The 23,623-nt window shown below is 41.4% G+C and overlaps 1 protein-coding gene across 1 annotated transcript in view; it reads right to left on the reverse strand.

Annotated features, from left to right (window-relative positions):
* The window catches only part of T265_07514 (hypothetical protein), a gene marked incomplete at both ends in the record, with an annotated part of 162,021 nt that overhangs the window by 103,351 nt on the left and 35,047 nt on the right, over window positions 1-23,623 (reverse strand). Inside the window, 3 exons of the mRNA XM_009173051.1 lie at window positions 1,875-2,099; window positions 8,282-8,359; window positions 9,641-9,664. Coding sequence (XP_009171315.1) covers window positions 1,875-2,099; window positions 8,282-8,359; window positions 9,641-9,664 — 327 coding nt within the window. The remainder of the gene's footprint in view (window positions 1-1,874; window positions 2,100-8,281; window positions 8,360-9,640; window positions 9,665-23,623) is intronic.

A 23,623-nucleotide genomic window follows, 5' to 3' on the forward strand; every position in this document is an offset into this window, starting at 1 on the left:
TAGCGATTCCCGTCAACAAAATTGCGAGAGCTCCTCCCGCGATGCACACTGAGTGTGCAACTATGGTACAATGGCACCCCCTACTGTCAAATTGATGGCATGGATGTGATCTTACAACTGGGTCTAATTTTAGTCGAGCAAACTTGAAGGTGGTCACTTAAATACCAGTACTGAGAAAACACAATTCTACTACCGATAAGTGGACGACATTTTCGCAGTTTCCAACAATAAAAACGAGAAAGAAATGCTTCAACAAGAATTCAGTAAGTCTCACACAAACATCCAATTCATCTTGGAAGGAGGAACAGATACCGTCTTCCACTCCCTAGATTTTGACCTTGTACGACGTGACGATAGCACACTAAAATGATTCGTGTACCAGAAACCTTCATTTTCCGGGCGGCACATTAACTTTGACACCTGGGTGCCACTGAAGCAGAAGCGATCTCTGATCCGCAGCACAGCTAACAGAGCAAAGTAAATATGCTCTGATGGAACAGAAGCAAGTAATCCCAACTCTCACGAACGTTCTCAGAGACAAAGGGTTCTTCGATAATTTTATAAGCCATTTGAACAAGGGAGTAACCAACACTGTCACCGTCACATTTGAGGGCAAAATCGTTTACATCAGCATCCCGTTTAAGAGAGATGTACCGACTGACCGACTAAACAGAAGACTTTATGCTTGTCTAAACAAAGTCTTCCCGGTCGAAACACTCCAAAAGTGGTTCACAATCAATTGTCTTTCTTCCTTTAGGCAAGGATAGGGTACATATCCACGCCAAAATAGGTTAGTATACTCATTCTCTCGCTGCTATGCAGCGGAATGCATTAGACGTACGACTAGGTTACTCGGCAAGTGAATCAAGGGACATAACCCACTCTGGATAGCTTTTGGAACCAGGAGGACGATAACCAATTCAGGCGTACACTATCTAATAGACACGGCGCACAATGTCATACCCAGCCAAAGATTCAGTATTGTCTACAGGGTACATACTAATCAACCCAGGTCGGTACAGCAACGCACAATCACAATGACTGTAGCTATTGCCATATTACCGATCCTTTGTTGTCAAAAACATTTTGTTCACGTATTGTGAATCGGGGAACCCAAACTCAGCATTCTAGTTTCTTTGTACCTACTTGTTGACATCGCGTTCAACTACGTGGTTCTGTCGTCCGTGCTTTTGGTGTCCCTGCTCTTTCTACATATATACATATATAAGGTGTCTTTTGCCTTCTACTACAGGTCAACAATTCTCTTGAAAGACATTGCGGACGCACGCAGGAAATGGTGCACAAATGTTGTTGTCCCCTCAGATTGTGAGGAGACTTTTACCTGTTAGCTGTCAGGATGGGAGAACAAATCAATGGTCATCCTATCAATAAGCACATTTGAGCAAGCTATATCCCAACATGTCACACGGTGATCATATACTTCAGCAACACACTACTTGAACGCGATTTTGGAATCAGCGGAACGCAAAAGATCTGGGGATGAATAATTCACATATTTTTTTCTACTTCAGGTAGACATTATCACATTGCCATCCGCTACTGGCCTAATCAGGTGCTAACGAACCACTTAGGACTTAGTTTTGCATCTACACATTTTGCCTTACCCAATCCGTCTCGGTAAAGAAAACTGTGAAAACAGCGGTCATCCTCATAATTTTACTAATTTCTAGGAATTTGTTTAGAAACTGACCGAAAGCTCAGACAAACCAGCTCTTTAAACACAGTCAATCGAATGTGCCCAGTGCGTTTCATGCATCTGTGACGCCACCTGACTGGGAATTCCTAACTGGCGGGTCAATAGATCGTGACAACCAGGACAGTTAATGGGTCGTCGTTCGATGAGTCGTGCACACCAATAACATCGCTCGCCCTTGCAGACGTGCGTCCAACGTGCATTGGTGGAGCGGTGGTAGCGCGATCGCCTCGACGGGCCACACCAAAGTACTTGAACGTGTGCTAGTGGTGTCAACTGTCGACATTTCAAACATAATCAAGAAATTCAAAGTATGTAAACTGCGACGGAATCCTGCTAACTCGCCAGATGGATAGAGTTCAGGTATGAACAATAGTGTCACTGTCTATAATAGGATATAGAAAAACAAGATAAAGGAATTTATACCCAACGTGGAGAGGGAGAAGTATGATGCACTGAGAATGCATTGGTTAAATTTGTAACGTGCATGCATTTGCAAACAAATTAGGTTTTGACGGCTGACTCAACTAAATTCCAAATAAAACTCCTGGTACTGATATACTTCAATAGCACGCACCACACAAAGACCGCCTCATGTTGTGTTCGGTACGATATTCGAATGAAGCTCGTTCACTTGAAGAGTGCCAGATAATAGAAATCGAGTTAGGATTTATTTGATTTTCCCCCTGAAAATCATATCATTCTAGAAACTTATCAGTTTGGGGGGACCTCACCTAACTGATAAGTATCAGAAAAGGCGAAGAGGGTCGTAATTTGTCAAAGATGGCTCAGTAATCATATCAGTAGTGCGTTTTGTCTTCAGTGTAAAACCATGACAACTATTCTTAATTTCTAAGTTCGCTTCCTAAGCTAGAGGGCCATGTATTCGCTAAAGATTTTGCACATTTATTTTCGTTTGGACAACAAGAATGATGTTTGGGATCGAACGGGTCAGGCTCATTAATTATGTATTCTTTGCTAATTTCCGCAGCGGTAGTTGACAGTTGGCACAACACATAGCGGCGAGTGCAGTCCATTGGAAAAGCCAGTCGCCTAGGTATCTCAACAAAAGTTTGTAAGTTCAGGCTTTGTTTGTTTTTGTCCAATCAGTTTATTCCTTAATGACACCCCAGTAAATCATCGGATACTCGAGGTCTAGTCAGTAATGAATAACGTCATTCAGTCATCAAGAGCAACAAAAGGTACTTTTCGTGGGACTGTGTGTCTACTCAAAGGGAAGTAGAAAAAGATGTCAAATACACACGTCTCGTTCGGCTGATGCATTGAAAACTAAAATCTGAGTGAAAATCAACACAATAGTTCTGACCTTTTGTAGATTGAAATTGCCAGATGGAGGGACTGATGGATGGAGCTGGTCAGAATTTTTGATAATTTTTGTGATAATAAAATGAGCAATATTCAGAGGTTTTTTTCAATACTAATGCCACCTCCACAAGCCCAGTAGCTTTTGATGTTTTCGGCGGAAAAATGTTTGTTGTAATTACAGGTTTTTTTTACATATATCTCCCCAGAACACGAATTGTTCCACCGCTCCTAAACGGCAGAAAGCGTAGAATGTTGTAAGGCATGAAGAGAATTGTAACAATTAAGCTGAATATCAAAGCGTAGTGGAATTACTCTCAAAAGGTGCAGAATTCACTGTGATTGAGATAAATCGAAACATGAAACTTTTTTTTCTGAATGAGCCACACGATATCCGCATCAGGCAAGAAGTACCACCAAAAAGTGTATACAGAGAAATCAAGATTTTGTCCCCAGAAATCAAAAATCGTGTTTTAATAAAACCAGTTACGAATAAATAAACGATTAGGCTAAATAAAACGGCATGTCCTGTGAGCAGTCCATTACCTACACAAGTGTAAGAACAAACTTTGAGTCTACATTTTCCTATAGTTTTCCGAGAAAAATGATTTAGCTCAAGGGCTGCAAAGGTTGATTACTGTAATTTCCATCAGTGAAACCGAAGTAGAGTTGCCAGCGCGCTGGAATTTGTTACTATCAATAGACCAATAGGCAGCGCTGTCCATAAAGCGAGAGATTTAATAGGACAAATTTGAAGTGGGTGGTCCTGGACGATTTCCGCAAATTTGTGATTATCACCTAAACATTATCAGATTCTCACTGAGTGCGTGAGAGTGAATAATTATGGGGTTGTCGACAACTTGTCTGGTAAATGAAGACGTCGCCGCTACACGAAACCTCATTTCAGGTGTTGGTAATTGCGAAATTGTTTGGAACGCATACTCACATGACTCTCTTTTGGACAGTCGTTCTTTTGTCCTCGCGCAATCGTCCTGGTAAGTTCACAGCAAAAATGAGGAAGCACGAGAGGTTTTATCCACAAACACGAAGACGATAAGCCGAAAAGGCAGGGGATCTATGTTGCCACTCACATCCAATGCGTCTTGGTGAAACCACACCTTTTGAAAAATTGGGTTTTGTCGGTCGAAGAAGTGTCGCACCTGCACCGAAGGCAGGTGTATTCGAAAAACTATTTTCAGGTTGAAATGGATCTTGTACACAATAAAGCGCAACGACTGCACAGGGCTTGCTATAGGGACAGACAGAAGAAGAAGAAGAACCGAAATGTGAACGAAAATTCAGCGATCATGAACACGATAAGTCATCAATTAAGCACAGAGCAACTATTACAGTATGGTCTCCTTGCTCAGGATGAATACAGCTCAAATGCAGAAAGCTGTTCGCAAAAGCTGTCTGAAAAAAAACAATGGATCTCAATTGGGTTATCAGCATATATTTTCCGGACTTCTTGAAATAAATAATGAACACAAGCTCGGGACTGGTCATTCAGCCATAACGAGAAATTCTTCGGGCGAATTATTAGTAAATTTGAAGAGGTCAGTTCGAATCCTTTTTTCTCCTTTATTCAAAGTAAATCTTCGTCTCAAGTACGACAATATTTTTCGAAATTAAACCCGTGAAATACTGAAATTTGAAGAGGTCAGTTCGAATCCTTTTTCTCCTTTATTCAACGTAAACCTTCGTCTCTAGTAGGACAATATTTTTCGGAATTAAACCCGTGAAATACTGCCAAATATTATATGCTTAGTTTGAACTTCCGAACTTATCACAAAAGAACGGAATGTGTCGGCTAGTGCGAGAGACATTAAGCAGCGACGTTTAGTCAACTTTGGAGCAGATAAAGCATACCTTATTACATAGACAGCTCGTTGCACCCGATGATTGACAGTTATAAAGCTGGCAATTGGTGAAACCACTGTTAAAGTTCAAAACAAGCTGTACATCTCCGTATTTCAGGGGTCGTTTTCGAGCAGTCAATTAGATTAATGATTGTTTTGTTGCTTCATTTTTCTAAAACAACTACTCCGTGTTCTCTAGTGCATATGTTGCTCAGTTAAATAAAAATCTCGATGGCGGGATATGAAAAATTCGAATATAACAAGTAATAACCCACGAAATATGTAAATTTGTGAACTAAACTTCTATTTTTATCATCCAGCGAAAGATATTTTGATAGGGTAAAAAGAGGTCTCCTTCGAAACGTTGCAAATAAATATAGAAAATGGATGAAGTGACGCTTCCTGGAAAGTCTTTACAACCATACCCGGTTAAAATTCATCAGTCCTTTTGCTGAAAACTTCAAGGGATCGTGCGTGCTATACTACATCGCAGTGCGTATGATATTAGCATTGACGAGAATTTCGAATTCACCCAACAGGGAGTACAGTCCTTAAATCTACGGGAAACTGGCGTAGCGCTCACTAATCATGTCCAACGAGTTAGAGTTCCTCCACTCAAGAGCAACAATCCGCCGTTGTTTATACGCCCCAGAGTGGTTTTTCCAATTAATCAATAGTGCAGAGACAGAATGACCCACGCGGAAATATAAATTACTCTACCATTGTTCTCATGCACTTCGGTAACAAATGTTTCGGTCACATTTTTAATCAACTTCACAACCGAGTTTTGCCACCACTAGTGGACAAAGCTACTTACTTATCAGTCAACTGGTTTCAAGGGAGTTAAGTTGAATGATACGGCCAATTTTGACCGAGCAGACTTCGTAGGCAGCCTGATCACTGGTTTCTACTTACGGAATAAACATAAGTCTACATTCTTCAGTCGCTTTTCCTTATTGCCTACGTATTGCACTCTTCCAAAACGTATTTTGTTCATTCTAATCTAACCTCCTTGTTACATTCAGGCGTGTCGAACGATAACTCAGTTCTCTTGTGTGTACATGTTTCTGGGCGACCGAGGTGTCCTGAGACACATGAATAGATCAGTAGTTGTTGCGCTTGCAACGAGCAGCCCATAACCCCAGCCTGGTAGAAACATTCCATTGACCGAGTGTTAAGTAGAGCGGAGGAAGGAAGGTTCAAAGAAAACCCTATTAACCAGTGGTAATTAAGGGTCCGTCATTGTGGTTCATTAAAAACATGATAAAATAGGTACTTTCAGCCAACAAGAAGCAAGTGTAATTGTTTCTCCAATTCACGAAGGATCACAAGTGAAACTGGTCCTTCCGAGACATTATATTGACGGGATAAATGAATATCTAGTGAGGCGCGCATCAGAACGAAGAGCATAAAATGGATCAGAGCGAATCGCAACACATGTTTTCTATCAGTTTCACCGAAAACGCGGCAAAAACGGATCCATGAATAGTCGAGTTGTGCCCTGGAAAGGATCAACAGCTCCAATCTGGCTGACGCGCCCATATCTGCAGACTATATCCGATTCACGCAAATCACTTGCGGGATAGAGGCAAGCACATCATTCTAAACATAAGCTAAAAGAACGCAGTGTGCCACAATACTGTAGGAGGTTAATCTTAGTAACTCACTTGACTAGATTGCACGAGGTTCCCAGCAAGAAACTCGAATAATTCTCCAGTAGACGGAAGATCTCGAAGACATATTTTCCGCTTGTGATATTTTTTGACAAAAATATTGATATGAAGTGGTATCCAGCTAGAAACTCTGGGTTCACAAAGTGTCCCTGTGTATACATACAGTGCATTTCTTCCCAAATCGGGCAAATGGTTAGCCGTTTATTGAGTTGTGCTGGTCAGACACTTCTGAAGACGCTTGAAGCAGGATAGCGCGGCATAGAAATGAAGACCACAAAAATGAAAATTCCGTTCAATCCTCCTGAACATTCGCAGACCTTACATTTCAAATCAGTCGAGATGTCTGAGATGGAATGGTCTTGCTCGGGGGAAGAGGGTGGGGCATTAATTTAGCACATTCATTCGAAGCTACCAAATGCCGTCCAGTTGGATTGGCACATCCAGTTAAATTTTGTTGGCCGCAATAGTAAGCACCAATTCCAATGAACAGTCTCCATATTCTGGTAAATATTTTGATATAAAATGGGCTGGAAATGAGGTAATTCTCGTTCCAATGCGCTTTTGGGTATGACTGGATAAGATGTACAAATCGCCATGTGAGCGGGACTGACTATATTCACACAAACACTGAAAATTCCCGGACGTCAAAACTGAACCCCAGTCACGCGCTGAAGCTGATCTAGCATTATTTGAGGCATCACACTGAGCTTTTGCTATATGAGCTTCGCCATCAACTAGTTAGACAGCGCACACTGAACTTGTTTTGAACTTTATATTACCAGACCGGCATTCAGCTCACGTGCTTTCTTTATATTTGCATATATATATATATATATTGTAGTTATTTATTCCAGTTAGCTGGTTTGTCTACCTTTTTCACAGTGTCTAATCCAGACAGCAAGTACGTTTGTCCGGATAATTCAGTCGAAACGTTGTGCGTTTTCATCGCACGTTTCTGATGAAACGCGGCCGTGCAACATGTGTCGCACAAAGTTTTTAGGAGAAAAAGCCGTATGTTTAGTACATGGACACAGTTTATTCACCTGGCTTTACCATGGGTGGCGTGACGGTGAGCATTAGCGGATGAAGTATCCCAAAACCGAGTTATTAGCGCTGAAGGCTTTGTTTCTCTGGGGTGAGTAGTTTCGTATATACTGCAAAAGTCATCGCAATCGTAGATAGGTTTTGACAATTTGCTCTCTAAAATGTGTTTGTCAAGGTGGATTCGGTTAAATGCTGTACAGTTTAACGAAGTGCACCCATTGGCAAACAAATTTGGTTTTATGAGAGACTCACCTAAATACGGCTGAATCTCTCGTTTGTGATGATTCCAAGAATAACGAAACCGGTCGTGGGCTATCGGCGATTTTTCAGCAACTTTATGAGTAGTTCATTACGTACATGCTGTACAGTTTATTTATTAAACCTTCATCTTCATACTATTATCCTGAAGGTGCTTAGAATACATCCTTAGTGATAAGTCAGCTTGATCGCGGTTTCGTGGAAGTGTAATTGGATCCACAAAGACTGGCCAACACAGTGTGAATTTCGTCAACGCCAGAACTATTATTGTAAGAACTGACATGTGAGTGATGAGGGGTACCTCATTGACTTACAATTTCTGAGAGCCAAATAATTGGTTGTCTCAACCACTGAATGTGCTTTTGAATTCATAGTAACTAGGTGACATCTCTGATGAAATACTCAGTTACCTGCATGCACCGTTTGACTGGACTGAAGAGTGTCAGTGTACCAAAGAATAAAACCACATTTTCGAAGTTCATAGCTAACTAAAATGTGAAAAAAACAGAAATACTGACAGGTGATCTGAGCCAAAGCCCGCTACACATAACAATATGGTTACCTCGAATATATAGTTGACCAAATTGCAACAAAAAGACCTATTCCACTCAGCCTGCAGCCAAAATAGGTGACAGCAATCTACGTAATCAAAAATACGCTTGATTAACTATAGTTCAACCGTAGCGGTTAATCTAACCGGTCGTATTAAAATTCAGCGTGTAGTTGTGTGCGTGCATATTGATGGAAGTGTATGTAATGAGCTGCGGGAAAATGGTTATCGCTGAAGAAAACCAAAAGTAGAATAAAAGAAAGTTATCTTTCTGTGATCGCCGAACATTCATACAAAGAAATGAGCTAACATCTGCTCCTAAGTAACAAAATCATGGTGCCCCCTCAACAATCTGAGTTTCAAGTTGTTGGAATTTAAAAAAATACAACCCATCAAATGACAGTAGCACAGGACTTCGGTAGTCCTGATTCCAGTTAAACTCAGGCACTGGGCTTCAGGAATGTTCACCAACCTCAGAACCTTGTTGCAGACAGACTGCAAATGCTTCCTTGGAGGTTAAGTGATATGATTCAATGTTTCTCTTGCCTTCCTGAGCCCATAACAACCAACTCTTTTCACGATTTCTCGTTTGCTAAACCCAGCATGATCATTTGTCTGGCATCCAGTTGAGTGGTTACAAGTATACAGCAATTGAAAACATGAATTCCCTATGAACAACGTGTTACAGACCATCGTAACAACTTATTCATTACACTCTGCTCGCCATTTCGTTAATCAATTACTTTAAGTATATTTTCGTGTACTGGGTTGGGCGGCTCGAACATCCGCGTTTATTGAAGTTGTGTGAACAGAATGAGGCCCCTGTTCTCATTTTAATGGACGTTAGATGATACATTGCAGTTGGTTGTTTCGCTCAACAGACTGCTCACTTTATAATTTCTTAGTTAGTTGGCGGATGCTATAATGCAGACGAAATGCGAATGGTTAATTACTGCGAGCATCTCTCGCGCGACAATAACATATTCGTGTCAAATGACTGTTTTTAGAATAGTGACATGGTTAGGATATCGAATTGTCGGGACCTAGACGGTGAATCTCGTACGCCAACTAGATCGGGCAGATTCAAAGAAACCTCAGGCTGCAACGTTCACACAACAACACATGCGCAGTCTCACAGAAACACCAAAAACCGTTATATTCACAAGCTTCAAACAAGACTGACGGTAATTATCTGTTACAAGGGCTTTCGACGTCTTACTATGGAAGTTCCTGTGCCGTAATACTGAAAATGAAAAGTACGAAAGATACGTTGCTAATCTGCAGATCACAGAACAAACGGTCACCTGATATAATGAAGGAGATAGCGCACATTAACGGCGGACCCTGGGATTCTAAATTCAAAGAATGGCGTAATACTCACTCACGTTTCCCTAAAGAAAAGGAAGAAGGCCTCCATTACGGAGCTGTTTATAGGAAAAAACACAAACTGAACAGTTACGGACAGGGGACCGATATTTTCACATGCACCTTGTTTACAAAACTGAATATCCATCTTCTCCTCAAACGCGTCTTCCTGGATATTCATTGAATGTTACTCAAATGCAAGCAAAGCTACATGGTGACCCTAAGAACTATGTAATAGATCCCACTTTTCTGGAGACGTGAAGTGGGTTTACGCGAAGACACTACTCACGTACCTCATCAGTAGTATCCACCGCTACACAGGTATTCAGTTAAGTTCGGTCAAATGATTCCTGACTCGTGGTGACAGACCTAACATCCGATTAAACTTACTCCTATAAGATATCACTTCATCCCTTGTGCTTTCGTTCATCGAGAAGCTGCGGCATTGTCCACCCATATGCAGCGGCAACGTTGTGGAGTGCGCTTCCATAAACCGATGGGAAAATGCCAGATAGTGCCTAATCATCTGATTTTATCATCAGAATAGAACCCACGTGACGCAAATGTGTTACCTTTATGTTTTACCTAGTCTGTAGTCAAATCCAACCTGTGGTTGAGGAAACCGAGGGCAGTCAAACAGCCATCCCGGATGAAGATTTAACTCTGAATGGGTTGCACGAAAAGTCCATATGAATCAGATTACCGATTAAGGCTGCTTGAGGACCAGTAAAAACCTACGAACCGAGTGTCTTAACACCACTCGACTGGCTCAATTTGAGTGAACCTGGATTGTAACGCTTGAAAAGAGAAAATGTGTATGATTTGGCCGGTGCCCCGGACGACTACCGGAAATGCTCTCTGTGTGTCGATTTAGTAACACAACTCTCGAGATTTTACATTGGGATAGAGCCAGTAACGCCTGAAACCTGCTGGAATTGGTTTTGCTTGATTGTAAGCGACTTCTCGTTCACCAAATCATCGCACCTTATCTGACTAAATTCCTCACCCAATTGTCATTCAGCTTCTGCTCCTACAGAAAAACTCGTGCCTCATTCAGGGAGAAAACTGTATCTTCACTTTCCACCGTCGTGTTCCTGACTGCCTTACTGGCAGAACGCCTTGTGTCTCACGGTGGGCCCTTCATGACATACCAACGTTATATCAGCTGCTTTTGCGCGACTGATACGGTATCAAGAAAGACACCATTTAATGTGCCAAACCTTTTTCTAACCGGAGAATTAAGCAGGCTGCGCAACACTTGAAAAGATAACACCGATTAGCTCAGTAAGCTGCAAATCATAACCATCACAACGCAGCGTATTTACAAGGACATATGAGCACGTCAGTCAGTCTCTGTGATTTCCAATGCATCCAAAAACTAAAGGCTGTTACTGTGCTGCCTAAGCTACAGTCCCAAGCGGCGACGTTTCAGGATAAGTTTTATACCTCCATTGGTTCTGAGAGGCTTTAATGTCGGGACTGTTTGGATAGTTTTGTAGCCTAAGGTTATGAATGTGCCCACAGAATTATAAGTTACAACAAACGGAGCAGCTCCTAAAAGTGAAAAATGTGTAGGTTGGCAGAGTGTGGCTAACAAACAGGAGGACCAAACTGGTTGGTTTAAATTTTGTCTCAAAGTAAATGTGTGAATTTTAGAAACGACACAAAATAGCCGCAATTAATTGTCAAGCTATGAAGAGGGTCTCTTGTCGTGCGTTCTGGCATTAGGGAGTATAAATCATACAGAACAAAAACCAAGACCACATGGAATCAGTCTTTCCCATCTGTACAGATAACTACATCTAGTAGGGATGACCTCTGTCGAAATGCATCGAAAATTATTCTTTTAAAACCTCGAAATTTAACCTTTCGTGTGTAGAGGATCAAAACATATCAGGATATTTAATTCGTACGGTTATAGGCGGCAGTGTTGCGCGACTTTGCCCCAACATCATTCGGACTTTTGACTCTGCACTTTAATCGAATGAAATGAAGGATTTACAGTGGTATCTTTACTCAGTTCGGTTTGCGAGCAACAGATAGTTGCGCCGCGCTCCCTGAACCGAATACAACACTCATGGTTCTCAATTATCAGATTGAAATTCTTCGTGGGATTTCTCCCGCAAACCGGCAACGAGGAAGCCAATCCTGGACACGACAGCATGGGGATACGGTTCCACGGAAAGTTTCACGGACCGGGCCTAACATACTAGGTACCATGCGACAACCACGCTAGAAGACTTCGAGTGTGTTTGCTATTCACCTGGCTATCACATAATACTACCGTTTTTAACATTATTGTGGAGCATTTTTGTTGGATATTTATCCCTCTGGCTCATTGAATTCACCTGATACTTGAAAACAACCCTCCAATGTATTCCGTGAAATATCTCCTATGGAACGGAATCTCTTGGCTCCCTTACTGCTTGGTACAACATATCATTTTAGTGTAGAGAATTGAACCAAGGTTTGTTAAAAACCAAAATCCACTAGCTGATTGGATGTTATTGAGTTACTCAAGAGCACTGCATTGTTCAGAGTAGATATATCTAGAAAATATTCCTGATAATATAAAATAAAATTGTTTGGTTCCCTTTCTTCACAAAATGCAGAATAGATCAGCTGACAGGTTCACCGACCAAACGCAACGTGGACAATTCACCTATCGGACTAAATGGCTTCGATTTCCGTAAAAATGGAAAGCCATTCTTCCGTCCCAGTAACCGAAAGGATACTCTCACATATTTTGGCGCTCTAAATTAAATAAATGTTCGTTTTTTTCAATTGTAAGAGACAGACAGGAAAAGCTTGACTGCAAAATAAAGAAGTTTGATAACTACGCGTGCCGTAATTTCTCAGCTAAGAAATTAACCAGTAACTCAACGGAATTTCCTCTGATGAAACGGGAGCAAATGAGTATTTTAAGAGATACGTTATGAGCTGTTAAGTTGTTGGCAACGATTTTTCTCGATTTCGTTTTTAGACGGAAGCTCGCAAGATATTGAGTGAGTGAATTTTCAGTGTTCCAATGCCCGTTCTTTCAAAAAATGTTGGTTACCTTCAATTAGGGTCGCTTTTTCTGGTATGGAGCAACAAAAAGTTATCAGATTGTCTGACTTTGGTAACAGATAGTACAAGAAATGAAGAATCCATATTCGGTTGCGCGAAGAATGGACCGACTTGGACGTTTACTTTTCACCAGATTTACCAAAAGAACCGCTTTCCATAATAGCGGCACCTGAACCGCAGCTCAAAGCCGGCTAGAGATTTCTCCTCTTGGTTTAGATTGTATTCCCTTAGTAACGTTTACAAAATTTGTAGGTCAGATTGTGAGCGGTAATTCGTTCCGGGCGAATTGGTTTCGGTGTTCGGATGGCTACGTGGAACTTGTTTGGTCTGGCTTTATTCTTTAGTCCTAGGTTAGTTCTTTTGAAGGATTCACTGGTTCCTCCAGACCGATTCGGGCCATCTAAGACGCTTCAAAAAACGTTTTGCGTCTTCATTTTTTCAATCCTACTCGTAACGTGAGACATGGAGATTCCTACCGTTTTGGTCAGATATCAGGTATTGTGGGAAAAACTTCGCGAAGTTTTCGGCACCTGCTTTTTGCCCAGCGAAGAGTGTATTCCCGACTCTCGCCTCTTATTCACTTGCATCCATTCGTTGTTTGTTTCTGATCTCAGTATTACCACTAATTTCAGCACATTAAGTTGCCTGGAAACATCACAAACGCGAGACTCAGCTGAGCTCCAGGTGAGTCTCTCGCAAAACCAAATTTGTTTACAATTGAGTGTATTTCATCAATTCCTGTTGTTTTTCTTTCGCACAGATATCTGCGCGACATCACCCCGTTTTCTAACCAACTTGATGGCGAGTATCCAAGCGCACCAATACCAAGTGTACTTTCTCCTTATGGAAGGTCACTCGGATTTTAGCAAGGGTGTGCTCTTTTACAATCTCATGTCGGTTGGGCCAGTTGGTCGAGTTTGTTTGAAAATCCAGGTGATTATTTTCTCCAACTCATGGTCTGCGGGGACATAATGAACTCTGTTTAGTGGACCTGTTGTTTTAAGTCTACTGACGGAGTGCAAGTTTTCGGTTCGTAAAAGCCAACTCGTTGATTACATACTATTAAGGACATCCGTCTCATATGGCCAGTGTGCTGAAACAGTTGCTAATAGTTCTGAGTGAGAATAGCGGGGTGGTTATTTGTTTCCATCCGACATACGAATCAGCGACCGGACACAGACAGGCGGCAATTGCGAAGATTCTTCTAAATAATGCAGCCCGGATTCCTTACCGGCAGCAAAAATCTAAGAGAATTCGTTGTGTACTCTCCATTGTCAACAAATGCGTCACTTTCCAGATGGACAACACACTGTGAAACAAAGCGTTTGTACCGTTAACAGCTGACCGCTCCAACTGCGTCCGCAAGACTGAGTGATTTGAGCCAACGAGCATGAAATTAAGGCATCCCAGTGGTATCCTCGAGTGGTTTCAAGATAATCAAACAAGTTAAAGAAACCGTGTCTCAACGTTTTGTTGCTTTCTACGCATAAACTTCGTGTTGATTTTGTAGCCTACAGTTACCAGATGACAGTGAACAAACCACTGGAAGTCTGGGCGCTTCCTGATTGCAAAGGACAATTCTTTTAAAGCCGACCTTTGTGCCACGCGCAAATCTTTGGGTTGCAAATTAACCTAAGGGAATCCAATCGACGGACGAGGGTGTAGACTAAATTCGCAAGTTATCAGCCCATTTAAAAAAAAATTAGCTGGCAAATAGTGTACACCAGTCACCTGTTCGCCAATGAGCTATCGGCGTCATCCGTCAGATCCTTTTCACTCCAGTGTAATACTAGACCTCCATTATACAGTTTAAATAATTGTTATGGGGAGCGCCCATCAAAATACTGTCAATGATTTAGTAGTTAATTCGCTGGCACGTCATTAATCATACGGCTGTGGAGGCTGTCGTCATTAGGATGACAATTTAAGACACATGCTCACTAACAAATAAAAGTGAAGTCCGTCGATAGCAACTGAATACTTCGTCACACGCAAACGTTCGATTATTCATAGTCGTCACTAGGTCTGTGTTGAGTGTGCCGCCAAAATTTTAGGAAAACGTACTGCAAGTTATCCCACAATCATTTAGATAAATATCTTAGGTTTTGGATATTAATAGCTTTGTAAATCAGGATAAAGAACCTCTAAATCTAATTACATGGCCATCATTCTTCAGTCGTCTTCAGAATCAAAATGTGTCACCTGCAGTCAGCAGCATATCAACAAAGGAATACGACAGCATTCAGTTGCCTGGAAACATGATAAACGAGAGATTCAGCTGGGTTCAAGGTGAGTCTCTCGCAAAACCGAATTTGTTTTCATTGTTTGTACTGTCATACACCTTGAACTGTATAAACAACCATCTAAACAGAGCTGAACTTGTGTATCACTTCCGTAATGGTGGAGTTCATCTATATGGACGGCTGCCATCCCCCCTAGTGAAAGTCAGAAGGCTTGAGGTAGATGCACAAACTCGCATCCCGTTCATGCTTGTTTTGACGTGGTTGAAAAGTTCATCCAAACAGCCGATGATTCACAGGACTACCCAAAGCGCTTCCTTGCTGACTTCGTCGGAGGCCTCTCTGAAGCATAAAGCAGCTTTTTGAGTTGTTGGCTCGGTTCTTTCTCTGTTGAAGTTGTCCTGTAGACTTTCTATGACCTACTTGGGTTCAACCACTTTGATAGTTCACTGTGTCGTGTAGTAACCGGTGTTCTCGTTGTAAGTACTGGTTCACTACGTAAACTTTTTAGGCGCTTTGTTCATTGCATTGTTATCAACACGAAGTCAAAAAGAAGGCACAAATATTTTCGGAGTGCCAATTCCACCTGCCGGTAGCAATCTGTTTGGAAAACGAAACACGAATAAGCCTTCCGATTCTCAAAAAGAAATCCAACGGCGAAATTACTCACACGTCACACTGGGCAAGTGCACCTAGGTGCGAAACTATATGTAGTCTTGTGGCTTTTTGTCCATGCAGTAATATATATATATATATATATATATATATATATATATATGCAGTGTATACACAAGTCAGTTGAGTGCATCACTGTTTTTTAGAAACCGTTCGTTTTCAATGACTTTTCGATCAAACAGTATGTCGTCAGCCAGGTCATACGCCTGATGGTTGTGCCTTAAAACACCCATGATGTAAGTGGGCAAACATTTGTGGATAGGGCTAGCAGCGTCCCAGTACAGCCATTGACAATGTTCACCAGACAGAACATAAGTCATCACTTGGCGAGTGGCTTCATGACCGTCTACCTAGGCAAATTAGACGAGGCACGTGCAGCCAAGGGTGCATGTACAGCTGGTATCGAAACAGTACTCAATAAAATCATGATTATGCGGTGTTTTCGAGAGTGCCTGGTCTTTAGTTTGCATCCGTTTGAGAATGGTCATCACATAAATCCAATAACTAATTTGATATACTGTTGGGCAACAAATCGTACACATATTTTAGGGCGTTTTTGTGGAAGGGGAATGAAATTGTGATAAAACAGTTTTTGAGCGCACACAGGATATAACACTTCTCGCCTATGGGAAGGCACTATCCCCGGTTAGTTAGAATTAAAACTGCGATGAAACTGTATATCTATTATTCCTAATACTATCACCAATTAATATCTACACAGTTGAATCAGATAGGAGAGTGGGTTTAGAATAATGATTCTTTCGTACTGCACATGGACCTCCGAATTTATTCATTTTTACAACAACACAGTAAACAAACTGATTCGGTAGATTTCAAACACCCCTTGCTATCGATCGATCAAGAATGCTAAACTTATTGCAAAGCGGTGAAAGCAGGCCCACTCATTTTAGCAAACGCGAGACATCAAACCAAATACAACTAAGATGACCGTCCTGATAAAATCTACTTATTGGTGACTGCTCGCTGAAAACCCCCGAATGGCTTTTGATACATGCTATGAAATGACGATAGAAGTTAGGAGTAATGGGTATTCGTTAAACGGAACCGGTTTTTTCAGGGACATGAAATAACTGCCAACAAATAGACGGTTATCAAGGGAATAAACAGTTCGGTAGTTGGTCGAGAATAACAATAGGTTGAAGATACATTGGTTGATGAACTGACAATGTGTCGCATCAGGGAACCGCATGATCCATTTTCAGGGTGAACCAATTCTTACCCGACACACTTGTCTACCAAAGATCGCCATTCCATGAAAAACCAGGCATTTACAAATCTGCTCAATAAATGCCACTAATAAAACTACCAGCATTGGCAAAACATCACTACTACAGGAAGTTGGTTTGTAAGGTCCTGTTATCAATGAGAAGTGTGAATGAGCCCAAAGCGGTGTCCACTACAATGACTAGGACAAACGCAAAAACGTTTTCCTCTGGTATCTGCTCTTTTAACGCCCTCTTTGCAACTGAAGTAGCCTACGTAGCATAATTTACTCACTATACTGGGCTAGGCTTGAAGTTAAGCGTATCGGTTTGTTGCATTCTGTGGGACGAAAGCAATAAGAGGCTGGCAAATAGCGTAGCCAGCTACTGGAAACTCGAACCATCATCCTTAGTCTGCTTTGATGACACTCAAAGACAGTTCCCCAAGGTTGAAATGAAAATTGCACAATATAATGATGAAGCTGCTTTGCGCAGCACAAAATGTCCTAATGATTAAACAAAACTTGAGGTACAAGTGAACTCTAGTGAAAGTCATCACTTTCAATTACTCGGTTCAATTTGTCGCCTAGAAACTATGTACGACAGCCACGTTGGTTCCAGCTGCAACAATTTTAATCATCAGGACAGGGGGAAGTGGAGTGTGCGACTAAGCCTTGCAGGCAAAATCGTGTTCAGTTTATTCGGAAATCGGTTAGCTGCGCATTGAAGGCGATAAGTTTGATGCACAACCGCCCTTGACTGCGCAACTGGGCTACTTTTACCAATGTCATTAGCCATTCGTGATTTGAGTCTAGGGGCCTCCATCCAGGGAGTCAACAGTTGCCCACCAGAACCAATTTAATGATTAGTGTTTTTGTACTTTGTTACCGGATCATGCACTGCCCACTTATCGGTCGCTTCCATTCAGCACAGGGCTGGGAAAAAGAACTTTGTGAGACAGATCGTCCTTTGGCATACGGAGCACACGTCCCAACCAGCACAGCCTATGAAGCGTTAGAAATTCATCTATCACGATGGAGTTCGTTTTTCCTAAGACTATCTGGCGTACCTCAGCATTGCTAATCCTATGTTCGCACCAGACCTGACCTATGCTCCGGAGACACCGATGGTCAAACAGTGGCAACTTCTGTATGTCCTCTGCGCATAAGGGCCATGTTTCTAGTCTATAAAGCAGTGTGGACTGCACCACCGCAGTGTAAACTCCTCCCTTGTCAGACAAACTGTCTTGACGTCTGCGCCGTGAATGTCGGTCATAAAAACACAATAACTCAAATTAAGTAAGCCCAACATCTTATTCAGTTGGCTGCCCGTGCCGAAACTGATTTGCCGTGCACATCGTAAATCTGTCGACACGCTTAATATAAACCCACTGTGACGTACAAAAGCAAGATACTGAGTTAAGTTCCTAGCATTTGCTGATCACTAATTTTTAAGCCGAATATCACGTTTTCACTCAAGTTAGGTCAACTTAGTTTGCACGCTAGATGGACCTTGCATGGCCATCCTGTTTTTCAGTGTTGCACACAATTTGACTGAAGACCTAGTCTCGCATCCAAATGAACTTGATACTCTTCCGGGGTTAGGGTTAGTTGCCATAATATACGATGCACCTTTAAGCAATAACTCCCTCGTTAGTCAGTTATTCTCGAACAGAAAATTTCTCACCCCAGGAAATTCTGAAGACAGTGGTGAGTTTATTCATTCTCCGGTATTTCTGGATTTGTCGTGGCTTTCAGGGTAGAAGGGATAACTTACTACTTATCTGTTTTCTGCAGCCACGCGTGGACAGATTATCGGAACAGCAGACAGTGGTCAACTGGACAGCACCGAATGAACAAGAGGTTACGACAGTTTACCTTGAAATTGATTTGAAGGAGCTTATGACTGACTGTTTGAAAGAGAGACTGAAACGAATGACACTGAATCTCATTTGTGACATTTCTCAACTCAATTGTCTTCGACAAATAGCTGCGTATGAACTTATGAATATAGTATTGACTGAAAAATGAGGTGTTCATTGTGCAGTACATTCAGTTGAAGTACATCGTAAGTGATAGATTTAAACTGGAGTCTCTTGAATCCCTCTCTAGAACCCAGTTAGTGCGCAAATCAGGGTAGCTTGCAAACCGCGTAAAATGTATGTTCAAGTAGTATGCTTGATGAGTCCCAAGAAGAGTGGAACTGCAGTTGACTTCCGAACATTTGAAGTGAGATTTGGCCAGACTTCACTTTTGGAACAATTTAATCTAATCCTCAAGCCAAAATCAGAATAAGCTTGTCGATATTATCTCATATTTTATTGTATTTGATAGCTCCCCTTGAAAACCTATTTCCTTATAGAGTCTGCGCTGGAATAGATCACCTGGGAGGCAAGAGATGAAATTTTAAGACAACACTTAGTTAAGTTGCTGCTGAAATAAGTATCTTGCTGAGTTCTTCCATTACGAGATGGTCTACTCCAAATAAGCGTCTTTGGTCATTCTGTCAGGTAAGCTCAACTGTCTGGAAATTTGATGAGGTGACACGTGATCTGTGTTCGTGACTGATTAATTGGATCTCTTCTCTGAGAGAACGAAACGCTTAACAGGACAATATCTTTCCTCTCAGTTATTTTACCCAATAGGCTATTACACGACTGCGTCAGACACAAAATAAAGAAGAGATTATAACAAACGCCTTGTCTGTCTACCCGTTTCTGTAGAAATTTCTCAGTGGGAAACCGATTTTATGAATTTACGGTCCGATAGTATCAGAGGACTTTGGTCGAATGACGGTGTGGCAAGCCCAACAATTTAGTGCACTTCTTCATGTCAACAATCTAACTGACGTTTCCTCAAGTCTGGATATACCGAGGACTTTTGCTTCAGAGTGACCCACCTGGGTAAACAGTCAATGGGAACCATCCTCAAAAACAAACTGTCAATATAAGGACCACAAGCTTCCTAAAAGAGCAACTTGTATCTCAGATTACTTGTAGGAATTCAGCTAGCAGATTCGTTCGCATAGCAGCTTGGTGTCGAAGGGTGAGCCATCTGAATTTTGGCTGATTTTCAGTGTGATAGCGATCTTCAGCTGAAGAAGCAGGAACGATGTTACACATATTTCTTAACCCGATTCGCTTCAAAAGAGAGCTGAAAAATGATTGACAGACCATCCCTCGCCATCGCTTGTTGTTACCTTTCATCAGGCAGATGTCGTACTAGAGTTCTTAACAGTTTTATTTCACACTTTTATACCTCCAGGTATATACATTGAATCATTCAGTACTTTGAAACTCAGCAGCAAGCTTTTACCCTATAACTAGCTAGCAAGGCCGCTGGCGAGCTGTCAAAAAGTCTCCAGCAACCATTACAAATATTCTTAGATGAAGTTTTACATGCTTATGAGGGAATCCCTTTCATTAAAATGCTACGAAGTGAATGAGAAAATGATTCACGCAGTCGAACTACTCAGATAGCATCATCCAAAAACAGTAAAAGTTAGAATCCGAAGGTCAGGAACGATTCACAAATTGGTAGAAACAGGTTTTCTGGTCAGCTCATCTCAGATAAATTCCCGAAGCCTAAACAAACGATTAAAGTTAGTCTATCATACTTTGCTCTGAATATGACCTATTCGACCGCAGTCAGGTCTACGAACCCAACCCCATATGTCCAAAACAGCTTATGTCAGCCATTTTTGTTGAAACAAGAGCACAAAGTCAGTTGAGAAAATAAATTGAGATCATTTTAATGATTTTGCAGACTGTATACCTTCCTATTTTCTTTTCTCTTTCGCAATAGTAAGGAAGATCACAATGAAGATCCTAAGCAAAGTCAGTTGCTATGACACGCATACGCCTGACAGTTTTTAATGGTTTGGTCCGGGACAAAAGCATGGGTGTCTTTAGGGACCTTTTGCATAAATCAGTTCTCTATAGAACTTTGATCGCCTCGTCGATTATCAACTGACAGAAAAACCATACGAGTATGAATGAATTTGATGGAAATGAATGCACTTGTGAGTGAGGCGTATACAAACGACTCTCGCGGGTATAGACCTGTCAAATGGCACTGAGCACATATTATTATGCCTGAAATAAAACTCATCATCATTTTGATAAACGTCACATGATGTTTGCATAACGCGCGAATTGACACCGCATTCAGGGTGTGTTCATGTTTCTTTCCGAGCAAGCCGGAGCAGGATCGAACTGATTTATTGTGATGAGAATGACCAGGCATTCCTTAGTTCAAAAGAACGATTTGCGTAGCCTGTGAAAATATAATAATTCTTTGTTCGTGTGCTTTTTAGATTGTTTGAAATGGATTGCGGTGCGGAAAAAGACAGTTGGCATACATAATCATTAAGATAATTTATGATCCTAAACGAGTGATTCAAGTGTGTTTTTATTCAATATCTTCGTTATGTTGTCCTGCAGATGGTTGCTGGCTTAGAGCCTGCTTTCATATTCTACTGCACCAGCAGTTCGGATGTCAGACGGTTTCCATCTAGATGACTTGCATTACAGTGCCAACAACGCTGATCCAATTTGATAGACAGCCGAATGCCGGTTTGGTTGTGGCCAGATGCCGCGGTTTGCTGGAGACAGCGTGCCAAGCCTGCTTTATGTGCTCAAAACGGAGAAAAATTGATGCAACGCTGTTAAATGTTACTTTCAATCGTAAGTGTAGTATCTTTCATAAAGAGTTTAGCAACATGCACTCATTCGCAATAAATTTCGGTTTTGCGAGAGACTCATCTGAAACCCAGTTGAATCTCTCGGTTTTCAGGATCCGTATCACTTCGTATTACATCTTTCAAGTACCTAGACGGGCGCTGAAAAAATCTTCCTGGCCGAGCTTACGTTATGGTCATTGTCTCAATGGAATCAGATTTGACTGAATTTGACACAGACCACGTCCATGTGCCTGAGTAAAATCGTTCGCTTTTCATAAAGGGCAACAACTGGTGGAGAATAAGTAGCACATTTCAAATTGTGAGCGCCGTAATCGGCCTCTCATATGACTGCAAAAAAGCTAAGCATATTCACTCTGATTTGAAGACTGACCTCATTAAGAAGATGAAAACAGCCTGGTGCTTGCCTTTGTCTTGCGACAAAAGGTTATCATGGATTGATTCACTGGATGAAGGTAGTGTCACAAATTCAATGTGTCATATGAAGTTTAAGGGACGCAATGCAGTGCTTCCGGTATAGTGCTAACAGCGAGGCAACTGAATTAATTCGGTTCCACGTACGGAGATGAGTGCCATTGAATATGCTTCATTAACTTGCAATCTTCACCGGAAACGAAGGGGGTTCAGAACAGAATACAAGTTCTAAGTTTACTCGAGCAAAGGTGCGAGAAATTTTAAATTTTCGAATAAATGCCGCATTTTCGATAATAGTCCTGGTACACTGCGCATTGATTTTAGGTGAATTTCCCAGTAAATATCTATGGCACCCTCATTTTTTTATCGATTTTTTGTCTGAACGTCTACACCCCAACAAAAATCGGATATTCAGTTATGGACATAATACACTACTCATAAGATTGCTGAAAATTCCTTGACAGACCACGACCGCTTTTGCTCTCCTTGAGGCTCATCAGGCAGGTGAAGTTTCCGAGTTTCCTTCAACCTCATGTTTTTTATTTAGACTCAAATCACACGAAATTATTCAAATGTATTCAAATTCGTAAACCAGTTTGATATTGAGTGAGACTCATCTGGAACCCAGATTATTCTCTCGTTTATCATGTATTCAAACAACTGAATGTAATGCTTCAGGACACCTTGTGTCTCATCTAGTGGGATAGTTGAGATATTGCGATACGTGTATAGACGTAATACACTTGCCATGCATATTTCCTGGTTAAATTCAGGATAGAACTGCGAACATGAAGTGGACACCTGAATTTCACTCTATCTAATTAAATATCTTTTTTGGGAAATTTCGGAACCAGCTATTAGATGTATTGTTCGGCAACGTCTCGCTCTTGACGCAAAACCTTCGTCAGGTCAAGTGACTAGGTTACGAAGTTGGTCGAGATTTAAGGCGGAAGGATAACCAATCAGTTGGGTCAAGCTAAACCTCTGTTAGATGTCGACAGATGGATTTTGCGTGTATGGGGTGAGTAACCAAGCGTTGGACCGATGGGCGAACATAAATAAATTTGTGTCCAGCTTAAAGTCTAGTTCTTCTGGTTCAGTTTATTTGATGATTCTTCTTGAACGTCGTTTGCACTTTCCTTAAATCTGCGTTGATAAGCTAGTGCTAAGATCGTAGTCCTTAATTTTCCACCACTCTTACTAGTTCTACATTCCAGGAAAGGTAATGTGTCCAAAATCAATGACTATTCAATCTGTTCAAAATATCTCCTCTGTTTTTTATTGTTGATCAGACGATTCAAAAACCTGTTTTGTTCAACCTTCAGTCTTTCGTACCGTTGCGCAGCAATCGGGTGTCAGTCGTCCCACACGAGGTGTTGCGGTAGTGTCTCTCATTGTTAAAACCACTTGGCCAAACGGTCGTCCCATTTTAGCAGAAAACCGTTTATATGAATCACACGTAACCACCACAATCGTTTTGTAATCTAAGTAGTAGATTCGCTTTCTTCCGGTTCGGTA

The sequence above is a fragment of the Opisthorchis viverrini genome (genome assembly GCF_000715545.1).
Source record: "Opisthorchis viverrini unplaced genomic scaffold opera_v5_177, whole genome shotgun sequence".
Classification (NCBI taxonomy): Eukaryota; Metazoa; Platyhelminthes; class Trematoda; order Opisthorchiida; family Opisthorchiidae; genus Opisthorchis; species Opisthorchis viverrini.